This window comes from Odocoileus virginianus, chromosome 20 (assembly GCF_023699985.2).
Source record: "Odocoileus virginianus isolate 20LAN1187 ecotype Illinois chromosome 20, Ovbor_1.2, whole genome shotgun sequence".
Classification (NCBI taxonomy): Eukaryota; Metazoa; Chordata; class Mammalia; order Artiodactyla; family Cervidae; genus Odocoileus; species Odocoileus virginianus.
Window position 1 is genome coordinate 2,916,002 of NC_069693.1, and position 26,441 is coordinate 2,942,442.

General features: G+C 45.1%; 2 protein-coding genes and 2 pseudogenes across 4 annotated transcripts in view; 1 reads left to right on the forward strand and 3 right to left on the reverse strand.

Moving 5' to 3' along the window:
* NLRP13 (NLR family pyrin domain containing 13) overlaps positions 1-8,996 on the forward strand; it is a 26,246-nt gene extending 17,250 nt beyond the window's left edge. For 2 of the 3 annotated variants that reach the window (XM_070450265.1, XM_070450266.1), the window contains 3 exons: positions 36-206; positions 1,106-1,276; positions 3,573-4,091. In XM_070450265.1, coding sequence (XP_070306366.1) covers positions 36-206; positions 1,106-1,276; positions 3,573-3,696 — 466 coding nt within the window. In that variant the 3' untranslated portion in view covers positions 3,697-4,091. Of the gene's footprint in view, positions 1-35; positions 207-1,105; positions 1,277-3,572; positions 4,092-4,736 lie in introns of those variants that run through there. The other variant, XR_011481982.1, reaches the window with a different exon arrangement.
* On the reverse strand, positions 8,307-12,944 carry LOC110138469 (vomeronasal type-1 receptor 4-like; annotated as a pseudogene).
* A 1,835-nt stretch (positions 12,945-14,779) lies between these two features.
* LOC139030013 (vomeronasal type-1 receptor 4-like) lies at positions 14,780-18,252 on the reverse strand. Its single transcript, XM_070451873.1, has one exon. The coding sequence runs from the start codon at positions 17,780-17,782 to the stop codon at positions 16,853-16,855; it is 930 nt and encodes a 309-aa protein (XP_070307974.1). The 5' UTR covers positions 17,783-18,252; the 3' UTR covers positions 14,780-16,852.
* A 5,815-nt stretch (positions 18,253-24,067) lies between these two features.
* Positions 24,068-26,110, reverse strand: LOC110138475 (vomeronasal type-1 receptor 1-like; annotated as a pseudogene).
* Between the last annotated feature and the right edge of the window lie 331 nt (positions 26,111-26,441).

Consider the following 26,441-nt stretch of genomic DNA (forward strand, 5'->3'; position numbering starts at 1 on the left):
TTCCCTCATTTGTACTTTCTTTTTTCCTCTTGCAGCTTGTCACACTGTTCTCTCACGGTGGCGGGCTGCCGGGAGCTTGCTCAAGCCCTCAAGTGCAATGGGCGCCTGAAGGTCCTGGACGTCGGGAACAACGCCATTCAGGACGGCGGGGTGAAGGAGCTGTGCGGCGTCCTGAAGAGCCCGAGCTGTGTGTTGCAGACGCTTGGGTGAGTCACTGCTTTTTCTTTCCTTTTTTGGGGGTTACCTTTCCTTCTGGTAAAACATTGAATTTACAGAAAAGGTGCAAAAGGGTTACAAAGAATTACAATTACCCTTTGAGCAAGACTCAGTGGTGGTTTACATTCTGCCTGGAAGATTTATTCTGCAGTCTCTCTCTCCCCTCTCCCATCTCTCTATCTGTAATCTCTATCATCTAGGTATCTGTGTATCTATTATCTGTGTAACGTCTGCTATCTATGCCTTTGTGTGCCGTCTCCTCCGTCACTTTTGCCTTTTATGCCTAGTAGCTAGCTGGTATTTTCAGATTTTTGTATTTGAAATTTAGAAATAAGATGGAAAAAGTGTAATGTTGTCATGTTACTTTTGTCCTTTTAAGGGCCTTATAAATGAACACTTCCACTTTATACTGAAATTATTTCTTTCATATTCGGGCAGGCTAAGCTTCAGTTTCCTCACCTGTCAGGTGGGGTTTAAGATACCTCCTGCCTTTTGCAGGATTGGTGTATGGATTAGACGTTACGTGTCAACCCTTGGAAAGTGTCTGGTATGCGTTAGCAAGTCTGTTTCAGCAGCACGTGTGCTGTGTGCATGTCTTCAGTCGTGTCCAGCTCTTCGCAACCCCGTGGACTGTGGCCCACCAGGCTCCTCTGTCCATGGGATTTCCCGGGCAAGAGTACTCGAGAGGGTTGCCGTTCTCTTCTCCAGGGGATCTTCCGGACCCAGGGATCGAACCTGTGTCTCCCTTACTGGCAGGCGGATTCTTTACCACTGAGCCGCCTGGGAAGCCCTTCAGTAGCATGTTTCCTCCTAAATCCTGAATCCCTTTTGTCTGTAACTCCTCCATCTTGGAGGACCATCTTTCACACTTCTGTCCCACCACCCCTAGGCTGGAGAAATGCAGTTTGATGGCTGCTTGCTGCCGGCCTCTGTCCTCTGTTCTTGGAAGCAGTAAAAACCTGGAGAACCTGAACCTTTTAGGAAACGACCTGGGGCTGGACGGAGTCAGCAGGCTGTGGACGGCCTTGAGAAAGTCGACGTGCAATCTGCGGAAACTCGGGTAATCCTCCGACTCCTACACGGGGAGGTGGCTGTTGGGATGGAGATGAATGGGACGAGGTCCTAATGCGAGCCTACAGTTCAGTTTCCCAGGGCGTCCGGTTTCCCAGGGCGTCCGGTTTCCCAGGGCGTCTGGTTTCCCAGGGCGTCCGGTTTCCCAGGGCGTCCGGTTTCCCAGGGCGTCCGGTCTCCCAGGGCATCCAGTTTCCCAGGGCGTTTGGTTTCCCAGGGCGTCCGGTTTCCCAGGGCATCCAGTTTCCCAGGGCGTCTGGTTTCCCAGGGCGTCCGGTCTCCCAGGGCGGTTCTGGCCGGCAGAGCTTCTGGGGTCATGCGTGGTGGTCTGTATCCACATTGTCCAGCAGGGAGCCGCTGGCCATGCACAGGTACTGGACACTTGAAATGTGGTTCCTGTGATGGACAAGCTGACTTTTTAGGCTTTAGGCTGAATTAACCAGCCATGTGTGGCTGGTGGTCCCGCCTGGATGGCGCAGGCCTACGCACTTGGGTGTTTTGGGGAGTGAGTCCCCTACTTTTCTGATCCTGGCGCCGACTGTGTCTCACTCAGACGTTCACTCAGCGACTTCCTCCCCAGTGCTGACCTTGGCCGAACACGAGGGCATGGCAGTTGGTGTGACACACGGTTCTGGGCCTTCTCATCGTGGTGTGTGTTTGTCTTTGGGAAAAAACAAATCAGAGAAAGCAGGGTTACCTGCCATGAATGCTGGGAGGGAAGCTTCGGGTTGTGGTGGAGATCAGGGTGGTGAGGGAAGGCATGTCTGTGGGGGTCCCAGCGAGGCTGGGGGTACGAACCGTGTGTCAGGCAGGGAAGACAGACAGTGACTGCAGCTGAGGGAGGCGTGTGCTCCCTGGAAGTCAGAGGAACGTGTGCAGAGCCCCGAGGTTGGACCGAGCTCTGTGTGACCCTTGGGGGCATTGAAAGAAGAGCGTTTGATTTTTTAAACTTTTAATTCTCTATTGGAATATAGCCGATGGACAATGTTGTGATAGATTCAGATGAGCAGTGAAGGGACTCAGCCATCCATATATGTATACCCACTCTCCCCCAAACTCCCCACCCATCCAGCCTGCTGCGTGACACGGAGCAGTTCCCTGCATCTACAGGAGGTCCTTGTTATCCATTTTAAATACAGCCGTGCGAACATGTCCATCCCAAACTCTCTATTTTCTCGCCACTGGCAACCGTAAGTTCGTTTGAAAGAAGAGCATTTAATTAGAACACTTCCCACCTTGTTCAATATCCTGGAGATGAGGTCAGAAAGATAAACTGTGGTTTTACTTATTTTTTTTTTTTTTTTTGAGAAAGACCTTACACTAAGTACGTTTTAGCAGGAATCCTCTTCAATACCAGGGAACCTTGCCCACTTTGAGAAGTTGGTCAAACTCTGTCCGTTGAGGATTTCGTAGTGTCAACTTGATAACTAAGGTGTACGTGAAACATTTTGTTGGAGGATAGTTGCTTTACCATGTTGTTAGGTTCTCCTTCGCAGCAAAGTGTATCAGCCGTCTGTTCCCTACATCCGCTCTGTTTTGGATGTCCTTCCGATTGAGGTCGCCAGAGTATTGAGGAGAGTTCCCTGTGATGCACAGTAGGTTCTCATTAGTTACCTATTTTATACTTAACATCAATAATATATATGTGTCAGTTCCAATCTCCCAATTCTTCCCACTCCACCATCCCCCCTTTGCGTGTCTGTTTGTTCTAAATGTCTGTCTCTACTTCTGCTTTGTAAATAAGATTGTATACACCAGTATTTTTCGGATTCCACATATTTGCATTAATGTATGGTATGTTTTCCTGACTGACTTCACTCTGTTTGACGGTCTCTACGCCCATCCACATCTCTGCAGATGCTGAGTCATACATTTTTAAAAATGGAAGTATGGCTGATTTATAATTGTGCTGGTTTCAGGTGTAAAGCAAAGTGATTCAGTTATGCATACTGTGTCTATTATATCTATTCACATTCTTTTCCCTTGTGGGTTATTACAAAATTTTGAGTATAGTTTTCTATGCTGTGTATGTCCTTAGTGGTTGTGCTTTTCACTGGAATACTGTCTTATGTTTGTTTCATCGTCCTTCCTGGGGATTTCGCGTCTCTCTGCTTTGTGCCTGGGCGTTTCCATGGAAAGGAGCTCTAGTGCCTTGGAATCTCTCTGCGTGACGCTGGAGGTAGAGAGAGATCCATGGGATGGTAAAAGTTGGCTTCTCTTTGGGACACCCATCTTAGCATCTCATTCTGTCTCCACCTCTTCTCCTTCTGTCTCTATGTTTGCAGGCTCGGAAAAGACTTGTGCTCTGCAGTGAGTGCCGACTTGGAGAAACTACGCGAGAAGGGGTGCTTTTTGAGAGTCAAGCCTCAGTGGGACTTTAACGACCCTGAAGAGAGATGGTGGTGGTGACCCAGGGAGGAGACCCCACAGGCTCACCATGGCCCGTCCTGGGAGAACAGCCTCCCGGACGCGCGTGTTGCTCAGGAACTTCCGTTCATGGGGACGAATGAGCCAGTGCCTCCAGAATGCCCCTTCCGTCTGTGACAGGCAGCGTGTCAAATGCCCAGTCTCCAGAATCCTAACCCAAGTCTGTATTTGGCCCAGGATCCTACATTGGCTTGCCTGTAAGTTATTTTTTTCCCCTCATTGGTGTAATAATTTAAATTCTTGGGGCCATTAAGAGGATTAAATAAAGCAAAGGATATAAAAAAAAAGTCTTGAAATAAAAAACTTCATTTCTCATGGATTGAGAGGTGGGATAGATGTAGTTATAATTCCACAATTATAATACTGTGATGAAATTAGCCTGATGGACTCCTCGACTGATTCTTTTTTGTTTTACAAATTGTATTTATTTGTTTTTTAACATTTTATTTTGTATTGGACTATAGCTGATTAACAGTGTTGTGATAATTTCAGGGGGACAGCCATAATACACATGTATCCACTCTCCCCCAAACTCCGCCGCCCACCCCCCCCATCCAGACTGCTACATAACACTGCGCAGAGATCCCTGTGCTCTGCGGTAGGTCCTTATTGGTTATGCATTTTAAATACAGCCGTGTGTACATGCCCATCCACATTCCTGGGGGACGTGGGGTAGACTGATTCTTAACATGCAAATAGACCCAGTTTCGGCCTTTGTTTCTTGTTGTGAAATATCCCAGGCTGTGTTTACATCTAAAGCATAATCCACCAATTCCAACGAAAATATTGAACGTGGATCCCACACAGGATATGATGTGACATCGATGGTGTCATGCATGACAAGTATATGAACAGTAGGAACTTACAAAATGGTCATTTTCTCTCCCTTTCCCTAACACCCAAGATTCTTTCTTATCCTTTTCAATAAGCAAGTGCTACCAGTGGTCTCAGGGCACAGTTGGAGATTTTATTTTGATTTTAATGATTTATAAAACACCTTCATTTTTTTGTTGTTTTTTCAGTTGCTAAATCAAGTCCAACTCTTTGCAACCCCATGGACTGCAGCACACCAGGCTTCCCTGTCCTTCACTGTCTCCCAAAGTTTGCTCAAACTCATATCCATGGAGTCGGTGATGCTGTCTGACCTTCATAATGTGTCTGAATCCACAAAACCCTGTAGGTAGGACATCCCTATTTTACCGATTTCAACACAAGTGTACTGAATGTGATTTGTAACAGACCACAGAGAACGTGAGTCAAATAATTGAGCTTTAGTGATCCAACTCTACTCTTTTAAGAACCAACATGTCTTACAAGATCCAGTGGGATCTTGTGGTAAGTTGAATCCCATGACCCTTTGTCCATGTGCCCTCACTATTAAAAGAAACTCAGTCCTTAACATTTTCTGCCTTCTGCACCTCCATCTACCTGTTGTTTGCAGATGAAACCCGTGACAGACACACTGGGGAGAATAGACGACCTGAGTGAGAAAGTGGCGTCCAGGTTGTGCGCCGAGGGCTTCCGGCGTGTCCAACTCTGCAGTCCTGTGGGCTGTAGCCCACCAGGCTGCTCTGCCCACGAAATTCTCCAGGCAAGAATGCTGGAGTGGATGGCCGGGCCCTCCTCCAGGGGATCTCCCCAACCCAGGGATTGAACCCATATCTCCAACATCTCCTGCCTTGGCAGGCGGGGTCTTCACCACTGGTGCCACCTGGGAAGTGTCAAGGAACATGCTTTAAAAAAAAACCAAAGGTCTAGATCACTTTGGGTTAATAGTAATTAGAATGGGGATATGTTTCTGTTTATTTAAAATTTTATTTTAGGGACTTCCTGGTGTCCCAGTGGCTCAGACTCTGAGTTCCCAGTGCAGGGGGCCTGGGTTGAACCCTGGTCAGGGAACTAGATCACAACCAAGATTGAAGGTCCCATGAGCTGCAACTAAGACCCAGCACTGCCAGATAAATAAGTAGTTTTTAAAAATTTATTTTATTATAGTTGATTTACAATGTTGTGTTCATTTCCATTGTACACCCTAGTGACTCAGCTATATGTATATATACATTCTTTCTCATATTCTTTTCCATCATGGTTTATCACAGAATACTGAATATATTTCCTTCTGCTATTCAGTAGGACCTTGTGGTTTATCAACTGTATATATAGTAGTTTGCACCTGGTAATCCCAAACTCCTAGTCCATCCCTCCCCCATAGCCCCACCCTTTGGCAGACACAAGTCTGTTCTCTGTGAGCCTGTTTCTATTTCACAGGTAAGTTCCTTTGTGTCATATTTTAGATTCCACATGTAAGTGTTGTCATATTTATCTTTCTGCATCTGACTTTCTTCTCTTAATGTGATGAGCTCTGCATCCATTCATGTCACTGCAAATGACATTATTTCATTCTTTTTCATGACCAAGTAGTATTCCGAGTGTGTGTGTGTGTGTGTGTGTGTGTGTGTGTGTGTAATCGTATCTTCATCCATTCATCTGTTGATGGACATTAAGGTTGCTTCCATGTCTTGGCTATTGTAAACAGTGCTGCAGTGAATATAGGGATGCATGTATCTTTTCCGAGTGTAGTTTTGTGTGGACGTTTGCCCAGGAGTTGGATTGCTGGATCATATGGGAACTCTAGTTTTTTAACAACCTCCATACTGGTTTCCATAATAGCTGGGCCAATTTGCATTCCCACCAACAGTGTAGGAGGGTTCCCTTTTTTCCACACCCTCTCCAGCATTATTGTAGACTTTTTAGTGGTGGTCATTCTGGTAAATGTGTGGTGGTACTTCATTGTAGTTTTGATTTGCATTTCTCTAATTATTAGTGATGATGAGCATCTTTTCATGTGCTTATCGGCCATCTTGGTGTCTTCTTTTGGAGAAAGCTCTTCTGCCACTTTTTGATTGGGTGTTTTGTTACTGAATTGTATGAGCTAATTGTATACTTTAGAAATCAAGTCCTTCTCAGTCCTGTCATTTGCAAATATTTTCTCCCACTCTGTAGCTTGTATTTTTGTTTATGGTTTTCTTTCCTGTGCAAAAGCTTGTTAGTCTGATGCAGTCCCATTTGTTTCTGCTCTTATTTCTGTCGTCTTGGGAGACTGACCTAAAAGACCATTGGTACGTTTTATGTTGTTAGCATTTTGTCTATGTTCTCTTCCAAGCATTTATGGTGTCTTATCTCTATAAGTCTTTAAGCCATTTTGAGTTTATTATTGAGTATTGTGTGAGAGAATGTTCTAACTTCATCGATTTATATGTGGCTGTCTAGCTTTCCCAACACCACTTGCTGAAGCACCTGTATTTTCTCCACTGTATATTTTTGCCTCCTTTGTTGAAGATTAACTGACCTAGGTGTATGGGTTTATTTCTGGGCTCTATTCTGTTCCATTGATCCATATTCTGCTTTTGTGCCAGGGCCACGCTGTTTTGATTACTGTAGCTTCGTAGTACTGTCTGAAGTTTGGGAGGGTTGGGACCTGTTATTTCTGGACTTGGGGAATCAAAAGCAGGTTTACCTACCTGGAGAAGGAGTGGTGATTCGGGAAAAGAAGTGATGGGATCAAAGGGATTTGCATGACCCTTTACTACAGACTCAAAATCTGGTCCCATGCCATAGTCTACTCGAAGCTTGATTTAAACTTCAGGCTCTGGGAGGGGGGACTGGGATGGGGAATACATGTAAATCCATGGCTAATTCATTTCAATGTATGACAAAAACCACTGCAATGATGTAAAGTAATTAGCCTCCAACTAATAAAAATAAATGGAAAAAAAAAAGTAAAAACAAATAAACTTCAGGCTCTCTTGAACCGTGAAACAGAAGCTCTGTGTCCTGAGAGCAGTGGGTTGGAAGGAAGGAGAAGTCGAGGAGCAGGAAAGTGATCTGCTTAATGGACACAGTGATTGACTGAACATCGGTGCTGCTAGACTTGGATGTTTCAAGCCGGATTTCTTGGGATGAGTAGAGTATCAATAGGGAAATACCCATTTGGAGGTTTACTGATGAAGACAAATATATCTTCTGTCCAGCTGGTGGTTTCTTCTTTCATTGATCCCTACATATTCATTGATTGCTGTTCTTGTTCAGTCGTGTCCAACTCTGTGACCCCATGGACTGCAGCATGCCAGGCTTCCCTTTACTATATCATCCTTCACTATCTCCTGGAGTTTGTGCAAACTCATCTCCACCGAGTCGGTGATGCCATCCAACCATCTCATCCTCTGTCATCCCTTTCTCCTCCTGCCTTCAATCTTCCCCAGCATCAGGCTCTTTTCCAATGAGTCAGTTCTTTGCATCAGGTGGCCAAAGTATTGGAGTTTCAGCTTCAGCATCAGTCCTTCCAATGAATATTCAGGCCTGATTTCCTTTAGGATGGACTGGTTGGATCTCCTTGCAGTCCAAGGGCCTTTCAAGAGTCTCCTTCAAAACTACAGTTCAAAAGCATCAGTTCTTCAGCATTCAGCTTTCTTTATGGTCCAACTCTCACATCCATATACGACTACTGGACAAACCATAGCTTTGACTAGATGGACCTTTGTTCGCCAAGTAATGTCTCTGCTTTTTAATATGCTGTCTAGATTGGTCAGAGCTTTTCTTCCAAGGAGCAAGCGTGTTATAATTTCATGGCTGCAGTCACCATCTGCAGTGATTTTGGAGCCCCCCAAAATAAGTCTGTCACTGTTTCCGTTGTTTCCCCAACTATTTGCCAAGATTCAGGAGCAGAACCTGGGGGTTCTAGGACCCCTCAGGAGCAGCAGGAAGGGGAAACCGTGGGAAAACATGAGGCCAAGACATCTGAGACTTGCATCAACCACAGGTGAAAATCATCATGGGCCCTGGTATACAAAGTGAAAACAGAATTCAGCAGGTGTAAGATGATGAAGGTGACCACCAGCATCAGGACGGTGCGGGTGGCTCTGGTCTCTGGGGGGCATCTGCGGTGCCCAGTGGGGGTGTGGATATACTGAACCCTCTGGTTGTGTCTGAGCAGGAGAAGCACCATGGAGCCACTGGACCAGACCATGAGGGTAATAAACACGGCATCAGAGGTGGACCACAAGTAGACAAAGCCTGCTTTAGAAGCTGGGGATGAGCAGAACCACTTGCCTTGGGCATCAGTATAGTTGTGCTCATCCTGTGGACCAGAGATGCTCACGGGAATCCAGAAATTCATTAAGAGACTGAGCACCCAGCAGACCCAACAGGAAGGACCAGTGACCCTGGGGGCCCTTCCTCTGAGCATCACCCACTCCGCTCTGCTGGGGGTGAGAGTGAAGGACTGATAGGTGCTCAGGACGCAGGTGGAGCACAGGGTGGTGCCGCGAGCCACCCTCTGGACGTAATACACAAACTTACACCCAAGGCCGGACAGGGGCTTCCTCAAAACAAAAGCAGCCATTGTGTGTGGAACCCCAGCAGAGAGAACCAAGGAGTTGGCCATGGCCAAGTGGGTGACAGCCGTCTGCGGGGGTCTCTGTCTGTGTCCAAGCAAGACGGGAGACATTACAGAAGAAGAGGATGACGTTGGCCAGAGCCCTGGTCCCAACCTGGAGCAGAAGTAGGGCTTTCAGGAACGTTTCCCCTGATTCTTTCTGGCGGGGGTGGGGGGGAGCATCTTTCTGAATGTGGCTTTCTCTGGTGGCTCAGACAGTAAAGAGTCCGCCTGCAATGCAGGACACACAGGTTCAATCCCTGAGTTGGGAAGATCCCCTGGAGAGGGGAATGGCAACCCACTCCAGTATCCTTGCCTGGAGAATCCCATGGACAGAGGAGCCTGGCGGGCTACAGTCCATGGGGTCGCACAGAGTTGGACATGGCCGAGAAACTAGCACTTCTGCTTGCTCACACCCTTCCGAGCACACGTGGAGAGGGTTCCAGAGCCGTCTGGCGTGAAGAGCAGGATTCGCTCGTGCAGACACAGAGAGTCTTATGTGACCTTGTACGCCGGTCCTGGACCTTCTGTTCTGAAAAGAGGGACACTGTCATACTCCACAGCAGGGACTTAACCTGCAGAAGTACACCAGTGACACCTATTTCACATTTTATCATTATTACTTTGTATTTCTTTCTGTTTACTTTTATATTCTGACTCCCTACACAGATGTAAATCCATGAGTTTAGAAGCCATGCCTATGTTGGTAAAAAAAAATATATATGTGACTGACACATAATAATAAATTAAATTTAATAAATGTGTAGTTGGTAAACAAGTGAAAGGAGACAAGAACAAAAATACACTGTTGTTCTTCAGTCGCTTAGTCACGTCTGACTCTCTTGACCCCATGGACTGCAGCACGCCAGGCTTCCCTATCCTTCACTGTCTCCCAGAGTTTGCTCAAACTCATGTCCGTTGAGTCTGTGCCTGCATGATATTTATAATTCATTTTCATCCTCCCTACCATTATCATGCCTGAAGAAAATTAAACAGAAAGGCAAAAAATATACATATTACAGGTTTACAGAACTTATTAAAGCTTTCAGAGAATATAGTTTCAGCTGTGGAGAAATCTAAATTATACATTGATGTGATAGTATACAAAACACCCATCATAAAATTGGTAGCACTCTGACTATACAGGCTGCTGAAAGTCCCTCAGATAATCTATCTGGTATGGAAAATAACCTTAGTTTGCAAAGAATTTTAATCATTAATAATTTTGCAGGTCTTGACTTGCTGGAGAGTGGAGAGATCTGTGGGGAGATTTTTCCAAAGCAGTCTCCAGCCTGCCTCAGGCCGTATGTAAACATAAACACTTCAGTCAAAACATCCAGGTGTACACCTTCAATAAGTACAATTTTTGCTTGTCAATTATGTCACCAGAAAGCTAATAAAATACTTTGGTTGTTAGACCCAATGCACAGACAGATTGCTTTACATCTTCATTAGTTTTTGTTTTTGTAAAAATAAGAATCCTGCTAAACTTGGAAACGAATATGATAACTAGTCTTTTTTGTTAAGATTTTTTTTTGATGTGGACCATTTTTAAAGTCTTTATTGAATTAGTTACAATTGTTTCTGTTTTTATGTTTTGGTTTTTTGACCTCAAGGCATGTGTGATGCCTTAGCTCCAGGACCAGGGATGGATCCTGTATCCCCTGCATTGGAAGTCTTAACCACTGGACTGCCAGGCAAGTCCCAACAGAAAGATTTTAAGGAACAATCTAACTTTATACATCCAGGAACTAAAAGAAAAAAAAATACTAAGCCCAATGCCACCAGAAGGAAAGAATTAACAAAAATCAGAGCAGAAGTAAATGAAATACAGACCAGAGAAATAAAAGATCAGCAAAGAAGAGAGCTGGTTTTTTGAAAAGATAGCTGGTTTTTTGAAAAGATAAACTCTCCACCCGGTAGGAATGTGAGGGATGATTATAACATTCAAGGTCAGGCTCAGAAGGCATTTCCTTACTAGTGTTTCTTGTTCTGAGTTCAGCTGAATTTACTTCCCTTAAAAAAAATTTTTTTCCTTTTATCACAACAATTCACATCCTTCCTTTTTCCTGGAATTCCCTTCTTCCCACTACTTCAACTGTCTTGCTTCTTCAGACTCCAGCCCACTTGGTTTCACTTGCTCACAGTCACCTGATGATAATCCTCAATGACAGTTTCTGATTTGCTATCTCAGTCTCAAGATGAGATGGGGAGGAAGGTGGGAGAGGGGTTCAGGATGGGGGACACATGTACACCTACGGCTGCTTCATGTCAATGTATAGCAAAAACCACTACAATGTTGTAAAGTAATTAGCCTCCAATTAAAAAAATACATAATAAACAAAGAAAACTTGAATGAGAAGATACTAGAAGAAGCAAAACTGGGTAAGATCATTGACATAAATACAGATGTTACCTTGGGAAAGAAGCTGAAATTCTTGCTCCATTGGAAAGAAGATGAACTTTCTTTAACATTCCACTGTTCCTATACCTACCTCCCACTGATGCTGCTGCTGAAATGAAAGTCACTCTCTGAGGAGGAAGTGATTTTCCTGTTGTACACTGACACCAGAGAATTTGAATAATAAAATGTCATTTACTAAAAAAAAAAAAAAAACCACCATAAATCTATGTTTGTTTTTTTCTTTGCTTGTTTTTACTCCACCCTTCTCTCTCTGGGCTCCCCTGGTGGCTCCGATGGTAAAGAATCTGCCTGCAATGCAGGAGACTCGTGGTCAGTCCCTGGGTCGGGAAGATCCCCTGGAGGAGGGAATAGCAACCCACTCTTCTGCCTGGAGAATCCCACGGACAGAGAAGCCCGGTGGGCTACAGTCCACGGGGTTGCAAAGAGTCGGACGCGACTGAGCAACCAACAGTTTCTCTTTCAATATGTTGAGAGTCGTACGGGAACAAGTACAGCTCACCTTGTTGACTAATAGAGTCTCTGCCCACAGTGTCTGGACACTAAACATCCCGTGAGCATCAGCTGCTGCTATTCCACAGCATCTCCAGCAACAGGAGGAGGAAATACAAGGTGTATGGATTCTGATTTCTGCTTTGAATTATGATTACCTGCAACTTCCATGGCCTTCCTAGAAAGCTACGTTTCACTGTGGCCCCAGTCATAACAGAAGAGACCTAACCTCGTATTGGATCTCTTCCTTTTGCTCTGACCTTTGGCCCTGTTGCCTGTGCTGAGCTGCGCTGGTTTGAGAAACAACGCTGCCTGCATGCGTGCCAAGCTTCAGTCGTGTCCAACTGTTTGCAACCCTGGGTGTGGACGCTCAGAGTGAGGCAGAGTCAGCCTGTATCCTGCAGTCTCAGCTTCAAACTCCTCTCCTGCTGGAGAGCCTGCTCTCCCGTTTCCTGCCCTGAGACTGAACACAAGGGCGCACTCACCTGCCTGCACTTGGCTCCACGCTCTGTGCAGGGAAGTGTCAGTCAGGATGGGCCCCAGTTATAGGGACGGGGTCCCTGGGCCCGATCTCCCCACAGAGGAGCCGTTATCATGTCATCTGGAGCGGAGGTGACACTGTCTGCACGGAGAGTCTGGGGCGTCTCCAGGGAGGAGCAGATCCTACCCCCAGTGCTCCTCACCCTCACCCACGCCTGGGACCTGTGACGACTCCTGGCAATTACTGAGAAGGTCCACAAGGGCAGCTGAGCAGAGGGCAGGGAGAGTTTTCTGTGTTCCCTGTGGGAGAGCCCAAGTGTAGAGTGAAAGTCATAACGGGGAGGGACACTCACAGAGCACCAGGGCCCCCTTCACTGTTTCCTGCTGGGCATTTTCCTTCATGGTCTCACTTTTCCAGACTGTTCCAAAGTGTGTTCTCACTGATCATCAACATGTGATCTGGAGGCTGGGCTTTCTCCTCTGTTTGAGTTCCACAGCCCTTTCTATTTATGGTCTCGGGTACACTTAATATGAAAATGCCCCCTTGAAGCCAGGGTTCCCTCCTCAGAATCCTCAGGTCTCCCTTGTGTCCACATGGCTCTGCAAGGACTCTGTCATCTGTTTCGAGTCGCCCACAGACCACTCTCCTCGAGTCTGTCATTGGATCTCCAGCCTGTCCCTGTGTTCTAGTCCATGAGCCTGGTAACATGCATTCCTAGACATTGCACACAGGGCTTAGCAAGATGAATTTATTAGGACAATATTAGAGAGACTTTAGAATTATTTGAATTGATCACTGTAATGATCAGTTGGGAGTCGGAAGTTTGAACTGGCGTCTGGATCCTTGAAACCTGCTCCATTAGGTGCGCAGCAGGCCTGGGATCATTCTTCCGAGGGAGCACAGAGAAGGAGCACCACGCACACTCTGCATCAGGCTCCTGTGGAGAACTGGTGCATGAAGGCAGCAGACACGTCCACGTTTCATAAACATGGGTTTTCCAGGATCAGCCAGGCAGACAGAACATCTACCGCTTCTATACAGTTGCACTTTCACGGCCCCTGTCTGGGACAGTGTGCTTGATAGTCATTCTAGCATGCTGAATCACTACTCACCATGGGGATGTTGCTTGACACAAACACGTAGAGATAGCTTGGACCTACTATGTGCCATTCCTCGGCTAGGTAATGAAGATACAAAAAGAATTACCAATACCCTGGATCCTGATGTTTGAAACCCAAGACTCATCAGCAGACTTCTGGCTGAGCTGGTGGAAGCGTCCAGATCTGAGCCATCCAGGGTGGACACCCCAGTCCCAGGGGGCCACTGAGCTGCTGACATGGGCTCATCCGGACTGAGAGGGGCTCAGGTGTCACACACACACTGGATCTGCCTTCTGTGCTGAGGTGCTTCTATGTTGGGTGCATATGTATTTACAGCTGTTTCATCTTCTTGGACTGATCCTTGGGTCATTATGCAGTGTCCTTCCTAGTCTCTTATAACAACCTTATTTTAAAGTCTATTTTGTCTTAATAAGTATTGCTACTCTGACTTTCTCTTGGTTTTCCTTTGTGAGGAATATCTCTTTCCATCCTGTCACTTTCAGTCTGTGTGTCTTTAGATCGAAAGTGAGTGCTTTGTACAGCATGTGTATGGTATGTTTCTTTATCCATTATGGTCGGAGCATTTCAAGTCTTACACATTCTTTGAAATGACCATAGTAGTTCTAACCAGATTATAAGAATTCGTGAACCTATATGTAATGACTAGAGCATTCTATACAAAGAGTTACACATTAAGACTACCTATTTTAAAAATGCAATAATAAATATGCCACATTTCCCTAAAAGACAGTATTAGAGAAAAGAACTCAGAAAATAGTGATTAGCATAAGACAAAGCCCAAAGATTCTGCACAACAGTGATGAAAACTAAACATTTATGTGACAAAGAGGAGTGGACACCTTCTACTATTCCTTCCTGTTACTCCATCCATCAAACCAGTGATATTTACTGAGGGTCAAATATAGAAAGAAAGTCCAGGTTCAAAGGTAAAATGATCCATTGTACAATATTGATAATTATGTGTGGCATTACAACATATTAAAGAAATATAAGTGAAACAAAGACACAAACGAGTGTAGAAAATCTCCTCCATTTTCCAGTTTCATAGCATCATCATGAAATAAAATCTCCCCACCACTCAGGACTGATATTTATTGGGACCAATATTGGAATAAGTGCCTATCAATGTACATCAGGTGTCAGTCAAACTAATATGGAAATAAAGTGTGTGGACACACTTCAAATGATACCAACTAAAGGACAGTTCTTTCAGAGAATTACACTGTCCGAGAGGGTAACTGATTTATTTCCTCAACGTTTCTGTGAATGGTCTTTGAGCTGTTATTTCATGGTGTGACTTTCAGGTCTCTCAAGGCACTGCCAGCGTTGATTTGACTTCTAAGCTGATGGGATTTTATGTAGAAGTCCGGCATTGAGCACACATGTCAGAAGGCACAGGGAGTCCGCTGGCTGCCCGCTGGCTGGGACCTGGTGCTCTCATTGCTCAGGGCACAAGCTTTATTCCTGGTCAGGGACTAGATCCTGCACACATGCTCAAAATTTTAAAAAGAAAGGAAAGAATTAGTAAATAGAAAAAAGGTACAAACTTTGCTTTATAAGTAATATAATTATGGAGAGGTGGTATACAAGATGTGACAACAATACTCTATTGCATATCTGAACGTCGCTAAGACAGCAATCTTAAAAGCTGTCACCACAAGACGAACCTTTGTAACTATATGCAGATATGATATTAACTAGACTTGTGATGTTTTGCATTCTATACAAATACCCAAAGAAGGGCAATGCCAAAGAATGCTCACACTACTGGACAACTGCGCTCATTTCCCACACTGGTAAGGTTATATTCAAAATCCTTCAAGTCAGGCTTCAGCAGTATGTGAACCGAGAATTTCCAGATATACAAGCAGGGTTTAGAAAAGGCAGAGGAACCAGAGATTAAATTGCCAACGTCCGCTGGATCACAGAAAAAGCAAGGGAATTCCAGAAAAACATATGCTTCTGCTTTATTGACTACACTATATCACAACAAACTGGAAAATTCTTAAAGGGATGAGAATACCAAACCGCCTTACCTGCCTCCTGAGAAACCTGTATGGAGGTCAAGGTTTAACAGTTAGAACCTTACATGGAACAATAGCCTGGTTCAAAACTGGGAAAGAAGTATGTCAAGGCTGTATATTATCACCCTGCTTATTTAACTTATATGCAGAGAACATCATGTGAAATGATGGGCTGGATGAGTCACAAGCTGGTATCAAGACTGCTGGGAGAAATATCAGCAGTCTCAGATATGCAGATGATACCACTCTAATGGCAGAAAGTGAAGAGGAACTAAAAAGCCTCTCGATGAGGGTGAAAGAAGAGAGTGAAAAAGCTGGCTTAAAACTCAACATTCAGAAAATGAAGATCATGGCATCCAGTCCCATCGCTTCAGGGCAACTAGAAGGAGGAAAAGTAGAAGCAGCAGCAGGTTTTGCTTTCTTGGGCTCCAAAATCACTGCAGATGGTGGCTGCAGCCATGGTATTAGCAGATGCTTTCTTCTGGGAAGAAAAGCTATGACAAACGTGATCAGCATATTAAAAAGCAAAGACATCACTTTGCTAGCAAAGGACTGTATAGTCAAAGCTATGGCTTTTCCAGTAGTCATGTACGGATGTGAGAGTTGGAGCATACAAAAGGCTGAGCACCGAAGAATTAATGCTTTTGAATTGTGGTGTTGGAGAAGCCTCTTGAGAGTCTCCTCCCTTGAACTGTGAGGAAATCAAAACTGTCAATCCTAAAGGAAATCAACCCTGAACATTCACTGGAAGGACTGATGCTCAAACTGAAGCTCCAATACTTTGGGCACTTGATGTGAAGAGCCGACTCACTGAGAAAGACCTTGATGCTGGGAAATATTGAAGGCAAAAGGAGAAGAAGGTGGCAGAGGATGAGATGGTTGGATGCCATCACCGATTCAATGGACATGAATTTGAGCAAACTCTGGGAGATAGTGGAGGACAGGGAAGCCTGACATGCTTCCATAGCAGTCCATAGGGTTGCAAAGAGTCAGATACAACTTAGCGACTGAACTACAACACACAAATACTGTATTATCCTGTTGTACAACCGAAACTTCTGTAATGGTATGTGCTAATTATACTTCAAAATAAATAGTGCTCAGTAGATAGTTATAAAATAGAGAACTTGTAGCTAATATTTAAACTTCTTCATACTTACTATTTCAGCCATGATGCCTAAAAACCCAAGGGCAGGACCTGTAAGTTTTAGGACCCCTCAGGAGCAGCAGTATGGGGCAAAAAGTGGGGAAACATGAAGCCAAAATGTTAGCGGTATGAAGCAACGATATATGAAGACCTAAAAATGCAGCAATATGAAAAGCAAAAATGCAATCCAGCAGGTAGAAGGTGACAAAGGTGACCACCAGCATCAGGATGGTGCGGGCGGCTCTGGTCTCCGGGGGGCATCTGTGGTGCCCAGTGGGGGTGTGGATGTACTGCACCCTCTGACGGTGTCTGAGCAGGAGAAGCACCATGGAGCCACTGGACCAGACCATGAGGCCAATAAACACGGCATCAGAGACGGACCACAAGTACAGAAAGCGTGCTTTTGGAGCTGAGGATGAGCAGAACCACTTGCCATGGTTATCAGTGTAGTTGTTTGTGTCCTGTGGACCAGTGACTGTCACAGGAACATAGATATTCATTAGGAAACTGAGCATCCAGCAGGTGCAGCAGGAAGGACCAATGACCTTGGGGGCCCTTCCTCTGAGCATCATCCACTCCGCTGTCCTGGGGGTGAGGGTGAAGGACTGATAGGTGCTCAGGATGCAGGTGGAGCATAGGGTGGTGCCGCGAGCCACCCTTTGGATGTAATACACAAACTTACACCCAAGGCCGGACAGGGGCTTCCTCAAAACAAAAGCAGCCATTATGTGGGGAATCCCAGGAGAGAAAATAATCAAAAGGTTGGCCACAACCATGTGGGTGATAATCACTTCTGTTGGTCTCATCTTGCGGTCAAGCAAGATGGGACAGATGCTGTGGAAGAAAAGGGTGACATTACCCAGAGCCCCAACCACCATCTGTAACAGAGAGATCATTTTCAGAACCACCTCCCCTGGGTTTCTCAGGGCATCTCTGTGAACAGACATGGAGAGGATGTCAGAGTGTCCTGGAGTGGAAAGGGGGCTGAGCTGGTGATGATATCAGTTTTCTTACACAATCAAAGTGGAAAAGGATTCTTGCATTTTCTGTCTCCTGAGAAGGGAGACATTGTCATGCTCCACAGGAGGGTCTCAACCTAGAGAACATATGCATGGTGTCAGTTACAATTTCCCACTTACTATTTTGTATTTATTTCTGTTCATTTGTATAAGCTGATGCTCCACTAGCCTGTGAGGTCCAGGAACTTGAGAACCATGTCTCTCTTGATCAATAACATGACTGACCAATGCACGCGTCTGTGCACACCAAGTTTCAGCTGCATCCAACTCTTAGTGACCCCGTGGACTGTAGTCGACTGGGCTCCTCTGTCCATGGGATTCTGCATGAAAAATACTGGGAGTGGGTTGCCATGCCCTCCCCAGGGGATCTTCCCGACCCAGAGATCGAACTTGAGTCTCTTATGTCTCCTGCATTGCAGGCGGGTTTTTTGTGTTTTTTTTTTTTTTTTTTTTTTACCAAATAGCACCACCTGGGAAGCCCTGGTTGACCAATAATTGGTATTAAATAATATGTCCTGAATATATGTATTACAGGTGACATGAGAGAAAGACAGTGATATACTCTCCCCCTTTAGAATGTATGATCATTCTATTATACTAACATATTAACTTTGAAAAATAAAACAGTATTACTGAGATTATAGGAGAGTCTGACTAAATTTAATACAGTTGTCATTGAACCAGTTGTTCACGTTTGAGAACTCACAGCTCATCAGAGATACAAAAGAACAACAAAACATCAGTCATGCAGTTTTGGCTTCTGCTCCCTCATGGAAGTCAACAATCTGTCCTAACAATAATTAAAACACAGAATACTCTGTAAATTCTTGGATTCCTAAGACAGGTGAGAACAGAGGGGAAATCTCTGCTTCCAAGATTGGAGAGATGGACAGTGAATAGAGGGGATCGAGGTTCTTGGAGCACAGGTTCATGAGGGAAACACCTCGAACCCAGGGCAGAAAACCCTGCACTATAATGGATTTATGATGGATTTATGTAGGCTCCATGGGTTGCTGGAGGCCCCATGTGGAGAAGTCTGGTAATTAGAAACTCAAGGAAGACCAAGTCATAGGGAGATCCCCACAGTTCTGAGTTTTGTGATATTTCTTTGAAGAAAAAATCAGTGGAAAAAAAATCAGTGGAAAAATCTCTTTGTGCTTGCAGTGGGGGTTTGAAGGGGAAGAACCATTTTGAAATATATTCAGAGCATGAGGTTCTTCTTAATCTGCCTTTAGGAGAGGTTTGTTAACAAGAGTTTGTTAACTGGGGTCTTCTCAGAGCCTGAGTGACCTGGGAAGGGAAATACCCAGCATCCAGCCCACACTAGCCATCCTGCCCAATTGACTGAGGAGAAAAAAAGCAGAGAAACGCTGGTGAGGTTCACAGTCCAGAAGCACAGGCTCACGGAGAGACTGGGACTTCATCGTAGGATGTAGAATCTCCCCTCTCCCCTCACCTCACCACCACATCACTGAAGGTTAACAGTTCCTTTTCCCCAGAACATCATGTCCAGATATCAAGAAAAAACTCCTAGGCATACTATAAGGCAGAGAAGAATTTGGAGACACAGAGCAAACTTTAGATTCAGACATGGCAGGAATGAGCAAATGATCAAACTTTCTGGACTTCGTATGTGCTGTGACTAAGCACACAAAAGCCAGTGGAAGCAGCAGGAGCTAATGCGATGCTGAACCTTCAGAGGAGAATGTAAGTCACTTCACCCCAGGTCAGCACAGAAATCGGGGCTGGTCTATGCAGGCCTCCTAAGAGAACAAGAAAGCCCTGCTAAGACAGTGCGTCATGTGCCCAGGGCCATGGACATAGGAGTTGGGAGCTCGGCCCTGCACAGAGGGACACAGGGAACTGGGGAGAGCGGAGCAGGCCGCGTCCAGTGCAGAATCATTCAGCCTCTTCTCAGAGCTCACCTCGATGGGAGTTCTCAGTCTTAGCCAGGACTGCCGCCTGGGGTCCTTCTCTGTATTCACCTGTTAAAACAGGTCTGCTTGAGGTGTTATTAAAAAAAAAAGTATCACCCACTTTTGTTAAGCTACAAAAGCCAGTCATATTCTAATTTCTAAGTAAAAAAAAAAAAGTGTACACTGGTTATTTTCCATCACTCACATCTCTTGGCAGACTTGAAAATTACCTGAATTTCATCTCACTGCAAATTTTTTTCCCTTTCCATAATGCCTCAGGTTAAGGAAGGACAGTTGGGATTTTTTCCATATTCTTGAGAAAAATATGTGGATCACACGCAACACAAAACCCACACAGAATGGAGAGAGTATCTTTGCCGAAATTAGTGAAAACCTTCATCCAACTGAAGAGGGACTGAAAATAGGAAAAATGTGTCTGTCATTACTAAGCAGTGCAATTCTGTGTATTTCTGTGTGGGCACGTGTGGGTCTGTGTCATCAGGGTTTATTTCATGCTATAGGGTTTTTTAGCTCTAATGAACTCAGCACAAAAATATGTCCGCATATATTCATACCAACCCTAATCTATTAGGTCTGAGAATATCAACAGACTTCCTTTAAACATGGTTGAAGGTCTCAGTGGCTCTGGTCACACAGGACTTGGCACAGATTCCGCAGTCACCCCTCCCTCTTCCCCTCAGTGTCAGGGGCCCCAGGACACAGGATTTGCTGTGAACTCACGGCTCTGCTCCCACTCAGATACCCACCCCAGCACATTCCCACTGTCCACCCATCCAGCCAGGGCATGGACGGGGCAGCTCAGGACGAGGCCGGGGAGCACCTGTCCTGCCCAAGGTGCTGACAGCACAGCTCTGGGCGCCTCTCCTGCTGGAGAGCCTGCTCTCCCGTTTCCTGCCCTGAGACCGAACACAAGGGCGCACTCACCTGCCTGCACTTGGCTCCACGCTCTGTGCAGGGAGTGTCAGTCAGGACGGGCCCCAGTTATAGGGACGGGGTCCCTGGGCCCGATCTCCCCACAGAGGAGCCGTTATCATGTCATCTGGAGCGGAGGTGACACTGTCTGCCTGGAGAGTCTGGGGCGTCTCCAGGGAGGAGCAAATCCTACCCCCAGTGCTCCTCACCCTCACCCCCGCCTGGGACCTGTGACGACTCCTGGCAATTACTGAGAAGGTCCACAAGGGCAGCTGAGCAGAGGGCAGGGAGAGTTTTCTGTGTTCCCTGTGGGAGAACCCAAGTTTAGAGTGAAAGTCATAACGGGGAGGGACACTCACAGAGCACCAGGGCCCCCTTCACTGTTTCCTGTTGGGCATTTTCCTTCATGGTCTTACTTTTCCAGACTTTTCCAAAGTGTGTTCTCACTGATCATCAGGATGTGATCTGGAGGCTGGTCTTTCTCCTGCGTTTAAGTTCCAAGACCCTTTCTATTTATGACCTCAGGTCTGTTTAATCTGGAAAATTCTCCCTTTGAAGCCAGGAGTTCCCTCCTCAGAATCCTCAGGTCTGCTTTGTGTCTGCATGACTGCAAGGACTCTGTCATTTGCTCCATGTCACCCACAGACCACCTCTTTTGAGTCTGTCATTGGATCTCCAGCCTGCCCTTGCATTACAGTCCATTAGCCCTGGCAAGATGCACTCCGGGACATGCAGACAGGGGTTGGGGAAAAGAATTTATTAAAATTATATTAGGCAGAAAATGTTAGAATTCTCTAAATTGATCCATGGATGATCAATTGCTAGTTGGAAGTTTAACTTGATAATTGGATGTTTGAAACCTGATCCATTAGGTGGGCAGTCAGCCTGGTGTTTCTCCTGGGGGCCATGGAGCAGAAGGGACACCATACACCCTCCCCATCAGGCGCCTTCTATGGAGAACTGGTGCATGAAGGCAGCAGACACGCCCTTTCATAAACAAGGGGTTTCCAAGATAACCCTGGTAGATAGAACATCTACCGTTTCTGTTTAAAATGTGTTTATTTTGGCTGCAGGAGGCTTCTGGGGCGGTGCACAGCCTTCCTCTGATAGTGGAGAGCGGGGGCTACTCTCTAGTTGCAGTGCCTGGGCTTCTCGCTGTGACTTCTCTTACTGGAGCTCGGGATCTAGGGCACAGTGGCTCAGTAGTTGTGGGGCACAAGCTTAGCTGCTTTGTGGCATGTGGAATCCTCCCAGACCAGAGATGGAACCCATGTCCCCTGCACTGGCAAGCGGATTCTTAACCATTGGACCACCAGGGAAGTCCTACTGCTCCTATAAAGTTGTACATTCATGGCCTCTGTCTGGGACAATGTGCATAAAGGTTTTAATATATTGAATGATTATTCACTATGGGGACATTGCACAATACACACACATAGAGACAGTTTGGACCTACTATGTACCATTCCTCAACTAGGTAATGAAGATACAAAGAGAATCACTAACACTTCAGGTTTTGATATTTGAAACCCACAACTCATCCCCAGACTTGTGGCTGAGCTGGTGAAAGCATCCAGCTCTGAGCCGTCCAATGTGGAAGTACCAGTCCCAGGGGGCCAGTGAGCTCCTGACACGGGCTCATCTGGACTGAGAGGGGCTTGTGTGTCACACACACACTGGATCTGCCTTCTGTATTGACGTGCTCCTATGTTGGGTGCATATATATTTACAATTGTTACATCTTCGTGGATTGATCCTTCAGTCAATATGTAGTGCTACTGTCTTTTGTAACAATCTTTATTTTCAAGTCAATTTTGTCTGAATAAGTATTTCTCTGATTTTGTTTTGATTTGTGTGGAATAACCTTTTCCATTCCATCACTTTCAGTCTATGTGTGTCTCTAGATGGAAAGTGTTTTGTAAATAGCAGGTATATGGCTCTGTTTATCTAATCAGCCTGCCTGTGTCCTTTGGTTGGAGCATTTCAATTCTGACATATTATTTGAAACAGTCATAATAATTCTAAGGAGGATATAAGAAAAGTTGGAAACTCATATGTAATGGGTACAGCAATAAATACAAATAATTATACATTAAGACTACTAAGTTCTACAATGGAATATTAAAAGTGCCACATTTTCCCAGAAAAACATAATATGACAAAGCAACACAGAAAACAGCGACTGGGATAAAATGTAAAACGAAGTCTCAATATTCTGTGTTTCGGTGATGAAGACTAAATGTTTAAGTGAAAAACATGGAAAGGGAAGCTTCTCTTCCCTCCATCATGACTTCATCTGTCTCATCCATCTCATTTACTGATGGTCAACCACGACCAACCTAGACAGCACATTAAAAAGCAGAGACATAACTTTGCCGACAAAAGTTCATCCAGTCAAAGCTATGGCTTGTCCGGTAGTCAGGTATGGATGTGAGATTTGGACTATAAAGAAAGCTGAGCACCGAAGAACTGATGCTTTTGAAGTGTGGTGCTAAAGAAGATTCTTGAGAGTCCCTCGGACTGCAAGGAGATCAAACCAGTCCATCCTAAAGGAATCAATCCTGAATATTCATTGGAAAGACTGATGCTGAAGCTGAAACTCCAATACTTTGACCACCTGATACAGAGAACTGACTCACTGGAAAAGATTTTGAAGCTGGGAAAGATTGAAGGCAGGAGGAAAAGGGCACAACAGAGGATGAGATGGTTGGATGGCATCACTAACTCAATGGATATGAGTTTGAGCAAGCTCCGGGAGTTGGTGATGGACAGGGAGGCCTGGCGTGCTGCAGTCCATAGGGTCACAAAGAGTTGGACATGACTGAGCGTCTAAACTGAACCATGTAAAGAAAATCCAATGTGAAAAATGATACAACCCATTGAATAAACATTGATTTTTGTGTAATACTACAGCACATCAGAGAAATGAGTGAAAAACAACAACACAAAAACAACACCTTCTCCATTTCCCGGGATTCTTATCCTCACCTATAAAATAAAACCTCCACCCCCTCTGGAGTAACGTAACGTAGAGCAATGCTGGATTATGTGTAAGCGTATATCGGTTATGAGCTACACCACAGGGAGATGAACTTTGTGAAAACACTTCAGATGTTCCTGAAGAAAGGAGGTTTCTTTCAGGCAGCTGCACTGGCCAAGGGGAAAACTGGTTTCCTCAGTAATGGCTGGAATCTTTTTCAAGTTGATAATCTCATGGATTCACTTTCAGACCTCCCAAGGCAACAAAAGCACTTATCTATTTGACCTACAAAGTTATTTGGATTTCATGTAAAAATTTGTATTGAGTACAAACATCAATGGTACCAACTTCTAATTATAAAATAAATTAGTCATGGGTATATAAACATACAGTATGGAGACAGTAGTTAACAATACTGTATTGTATAATGAAAAGTGGTAAGAGAGTCAATCCTCAAAGTTCTTGTCACAAGAAAATTTTTGTAGTACGTAAGAGGTGGAAATGGAGACATTTTATTTTTGGGGCTCCAAAGTCACTGCGGACAGTGAATGCAGCCAGGAAATTAAAATACGCTTGCTCCTTGGATGAAAAGCTATGACAAATCTAGACAGTGTATTAAAAAGCAGAGAACATCACTTTGCCAACAAAGGTCCATATAATTAAAGCTATGGTTTTTCCAGTAGTCATATATGGATGTGAGAGTTCGACCATAAAGAAGGCTGAGTGCTGAAGAATTGATGCCTTCAAACTGTGGTGCTGGAGAAGCCTCTTGAGAGTCCCTTCGACAGCAAGGAGACGAAACCCGTCAATCCTAAAGGAAATCAACCCTGAATAGTCATTGGAAGGACTGATACTGAAGCTCAAATACTTTGACCACCCGATGTGAAGAACTGACTCACTGGAAAAGACCCTGATGCTGACAGAGACTGAGGGCAGGAGGAGAAGAGGGCAACAGAAGATGAGATGACTAGATGGCATCACCAACTCAATGGACATGTGTTTGAGCAAATTCCGGGGGATAGTGAAGGACAGGGAAGCCTGGTATGCTGCAGTTCACGTGATTGTGAAGAATCGGACATGACAACGTTGACAACAACGTGGAGGCAGATAGATATTAACTGGATGGTAACGATATTAACTAGACTTATTTGACTTATCATCTGTAACATATACAAATATTCAATCATAATGTTGTAAGACCTGAAGTGATATAATGTCACATTAATTATGCTTCAGTAAAAGTGGGTATAAAATATAATTACAGAAGAAAGGAATTGGCTATTATTGAAGCTGTCTACTACATATCTAAGGGGCTTCCCAGGGACACAGTGGTAGAGTCCGCCTGCCAATGCAGGAGATGCAGGAGACATGGGTAGAGCCCTGGTTTAGGGAAATCCCCCAGAGGAGGAAATGGCAACCTGCTCCAATATTCTTGCTTAGAAAATTCTATGGACAGAGGAGCCTGGGGTTGCAAAGAGTCAGACGTGACTGAGAGATTGAACATGGATGCATTACATATTTAGCTATTTAACCATTTTTTCTAACAACTCAAGAGCAGATCCTAGGAGTTCTAGGATCCCCCAGGAGCAACAGGAAGGGGGAAACAGTGGGAAAACATGCAGCCAAGACACTCGAGGTCTGTATAAACCATAGGCAAGATCTAAAAAGGCAGTGATATAAAAAAAAAGATAGAATTCAGCACATAGAAGATGACAAAGGCGAGCACCAGCAGGATGGTGTGGGTGGCTCTGGTCTCCGGGGGCATCTGCGGTGCCCAGTGGGGGTGTGAATATACTGCATCCTCTGGTGGTGTCTGTGCAGGAGAAGCACCACGGAGCCACTGTATAAGGAGCTGTGGGTGAGCAGAACCACTTCCCTTGATTGTCAGTATCATTTCTTGCGTTCTCTGGACCAGTAATCAAGGGAAGGCAGATATTCATTAAGAAACTGACATCCAGCAGGTGCAGCAGGAAGGACCAGTGACCCTGGGGGCCCTTCCTCTGAGCATCACCCACTCCGCTCTCCTGGGGGTGAGAGTGAAGGACTGACCAAAACAAAAACTGCCATTATATGGGGAATCTCAGAGAAGAGAAAAATTAGGAGATTGGCCAGGGCCAAGTGTGTGAGAATCATGTCTGTGCGTCTCTTTTTCCAGCCAAACAAGATTGGAGAGTTGCTGTGGAAGAAAAGGATGACATCACCCAGAGACCCAACCACCACCTGTAACACAGAAATGGTTTTCAGAACCACCTCCCCTAGGTTTCTCAGGGCATCTCTGTGAACAGACATGGAGAGGATATCAGTGTCCTGGAGGTGGAAGGAGGCTGTGCAGGTGATGACATCAGCAGTTGTCTTACAGAACCAACATTGGGAAAGAATTCTTGATCTTTTCCTCTCCTGAGAAGGGAGACACTGCCACACTCCACATGTGGGGCTCAACCTGTAGGACGCATGTATGACATCAGTTATACTTTTCACTATTAGTATATTTATTTCTACTATTTGGCACATTCTTATTCTCCACCAGCATGTAAGTTCCATGAAGTTAAGAACTACATCCGGACTTCCCTGGGGTCCAGGGGTTAAGAAACCGGCTTGCAATGCAAGGACATAGGATCAAACATGTATCAGGGAACCAAGGTTCCACATACCGAGGAGCAAGTAAGCCTGCATGCTGCACCTAAGACCCAAGGCAGCCAAATAGATAAATACATATTTTTAAAAAATGACCACATTTATCTTGTTTGCCAACATGGTC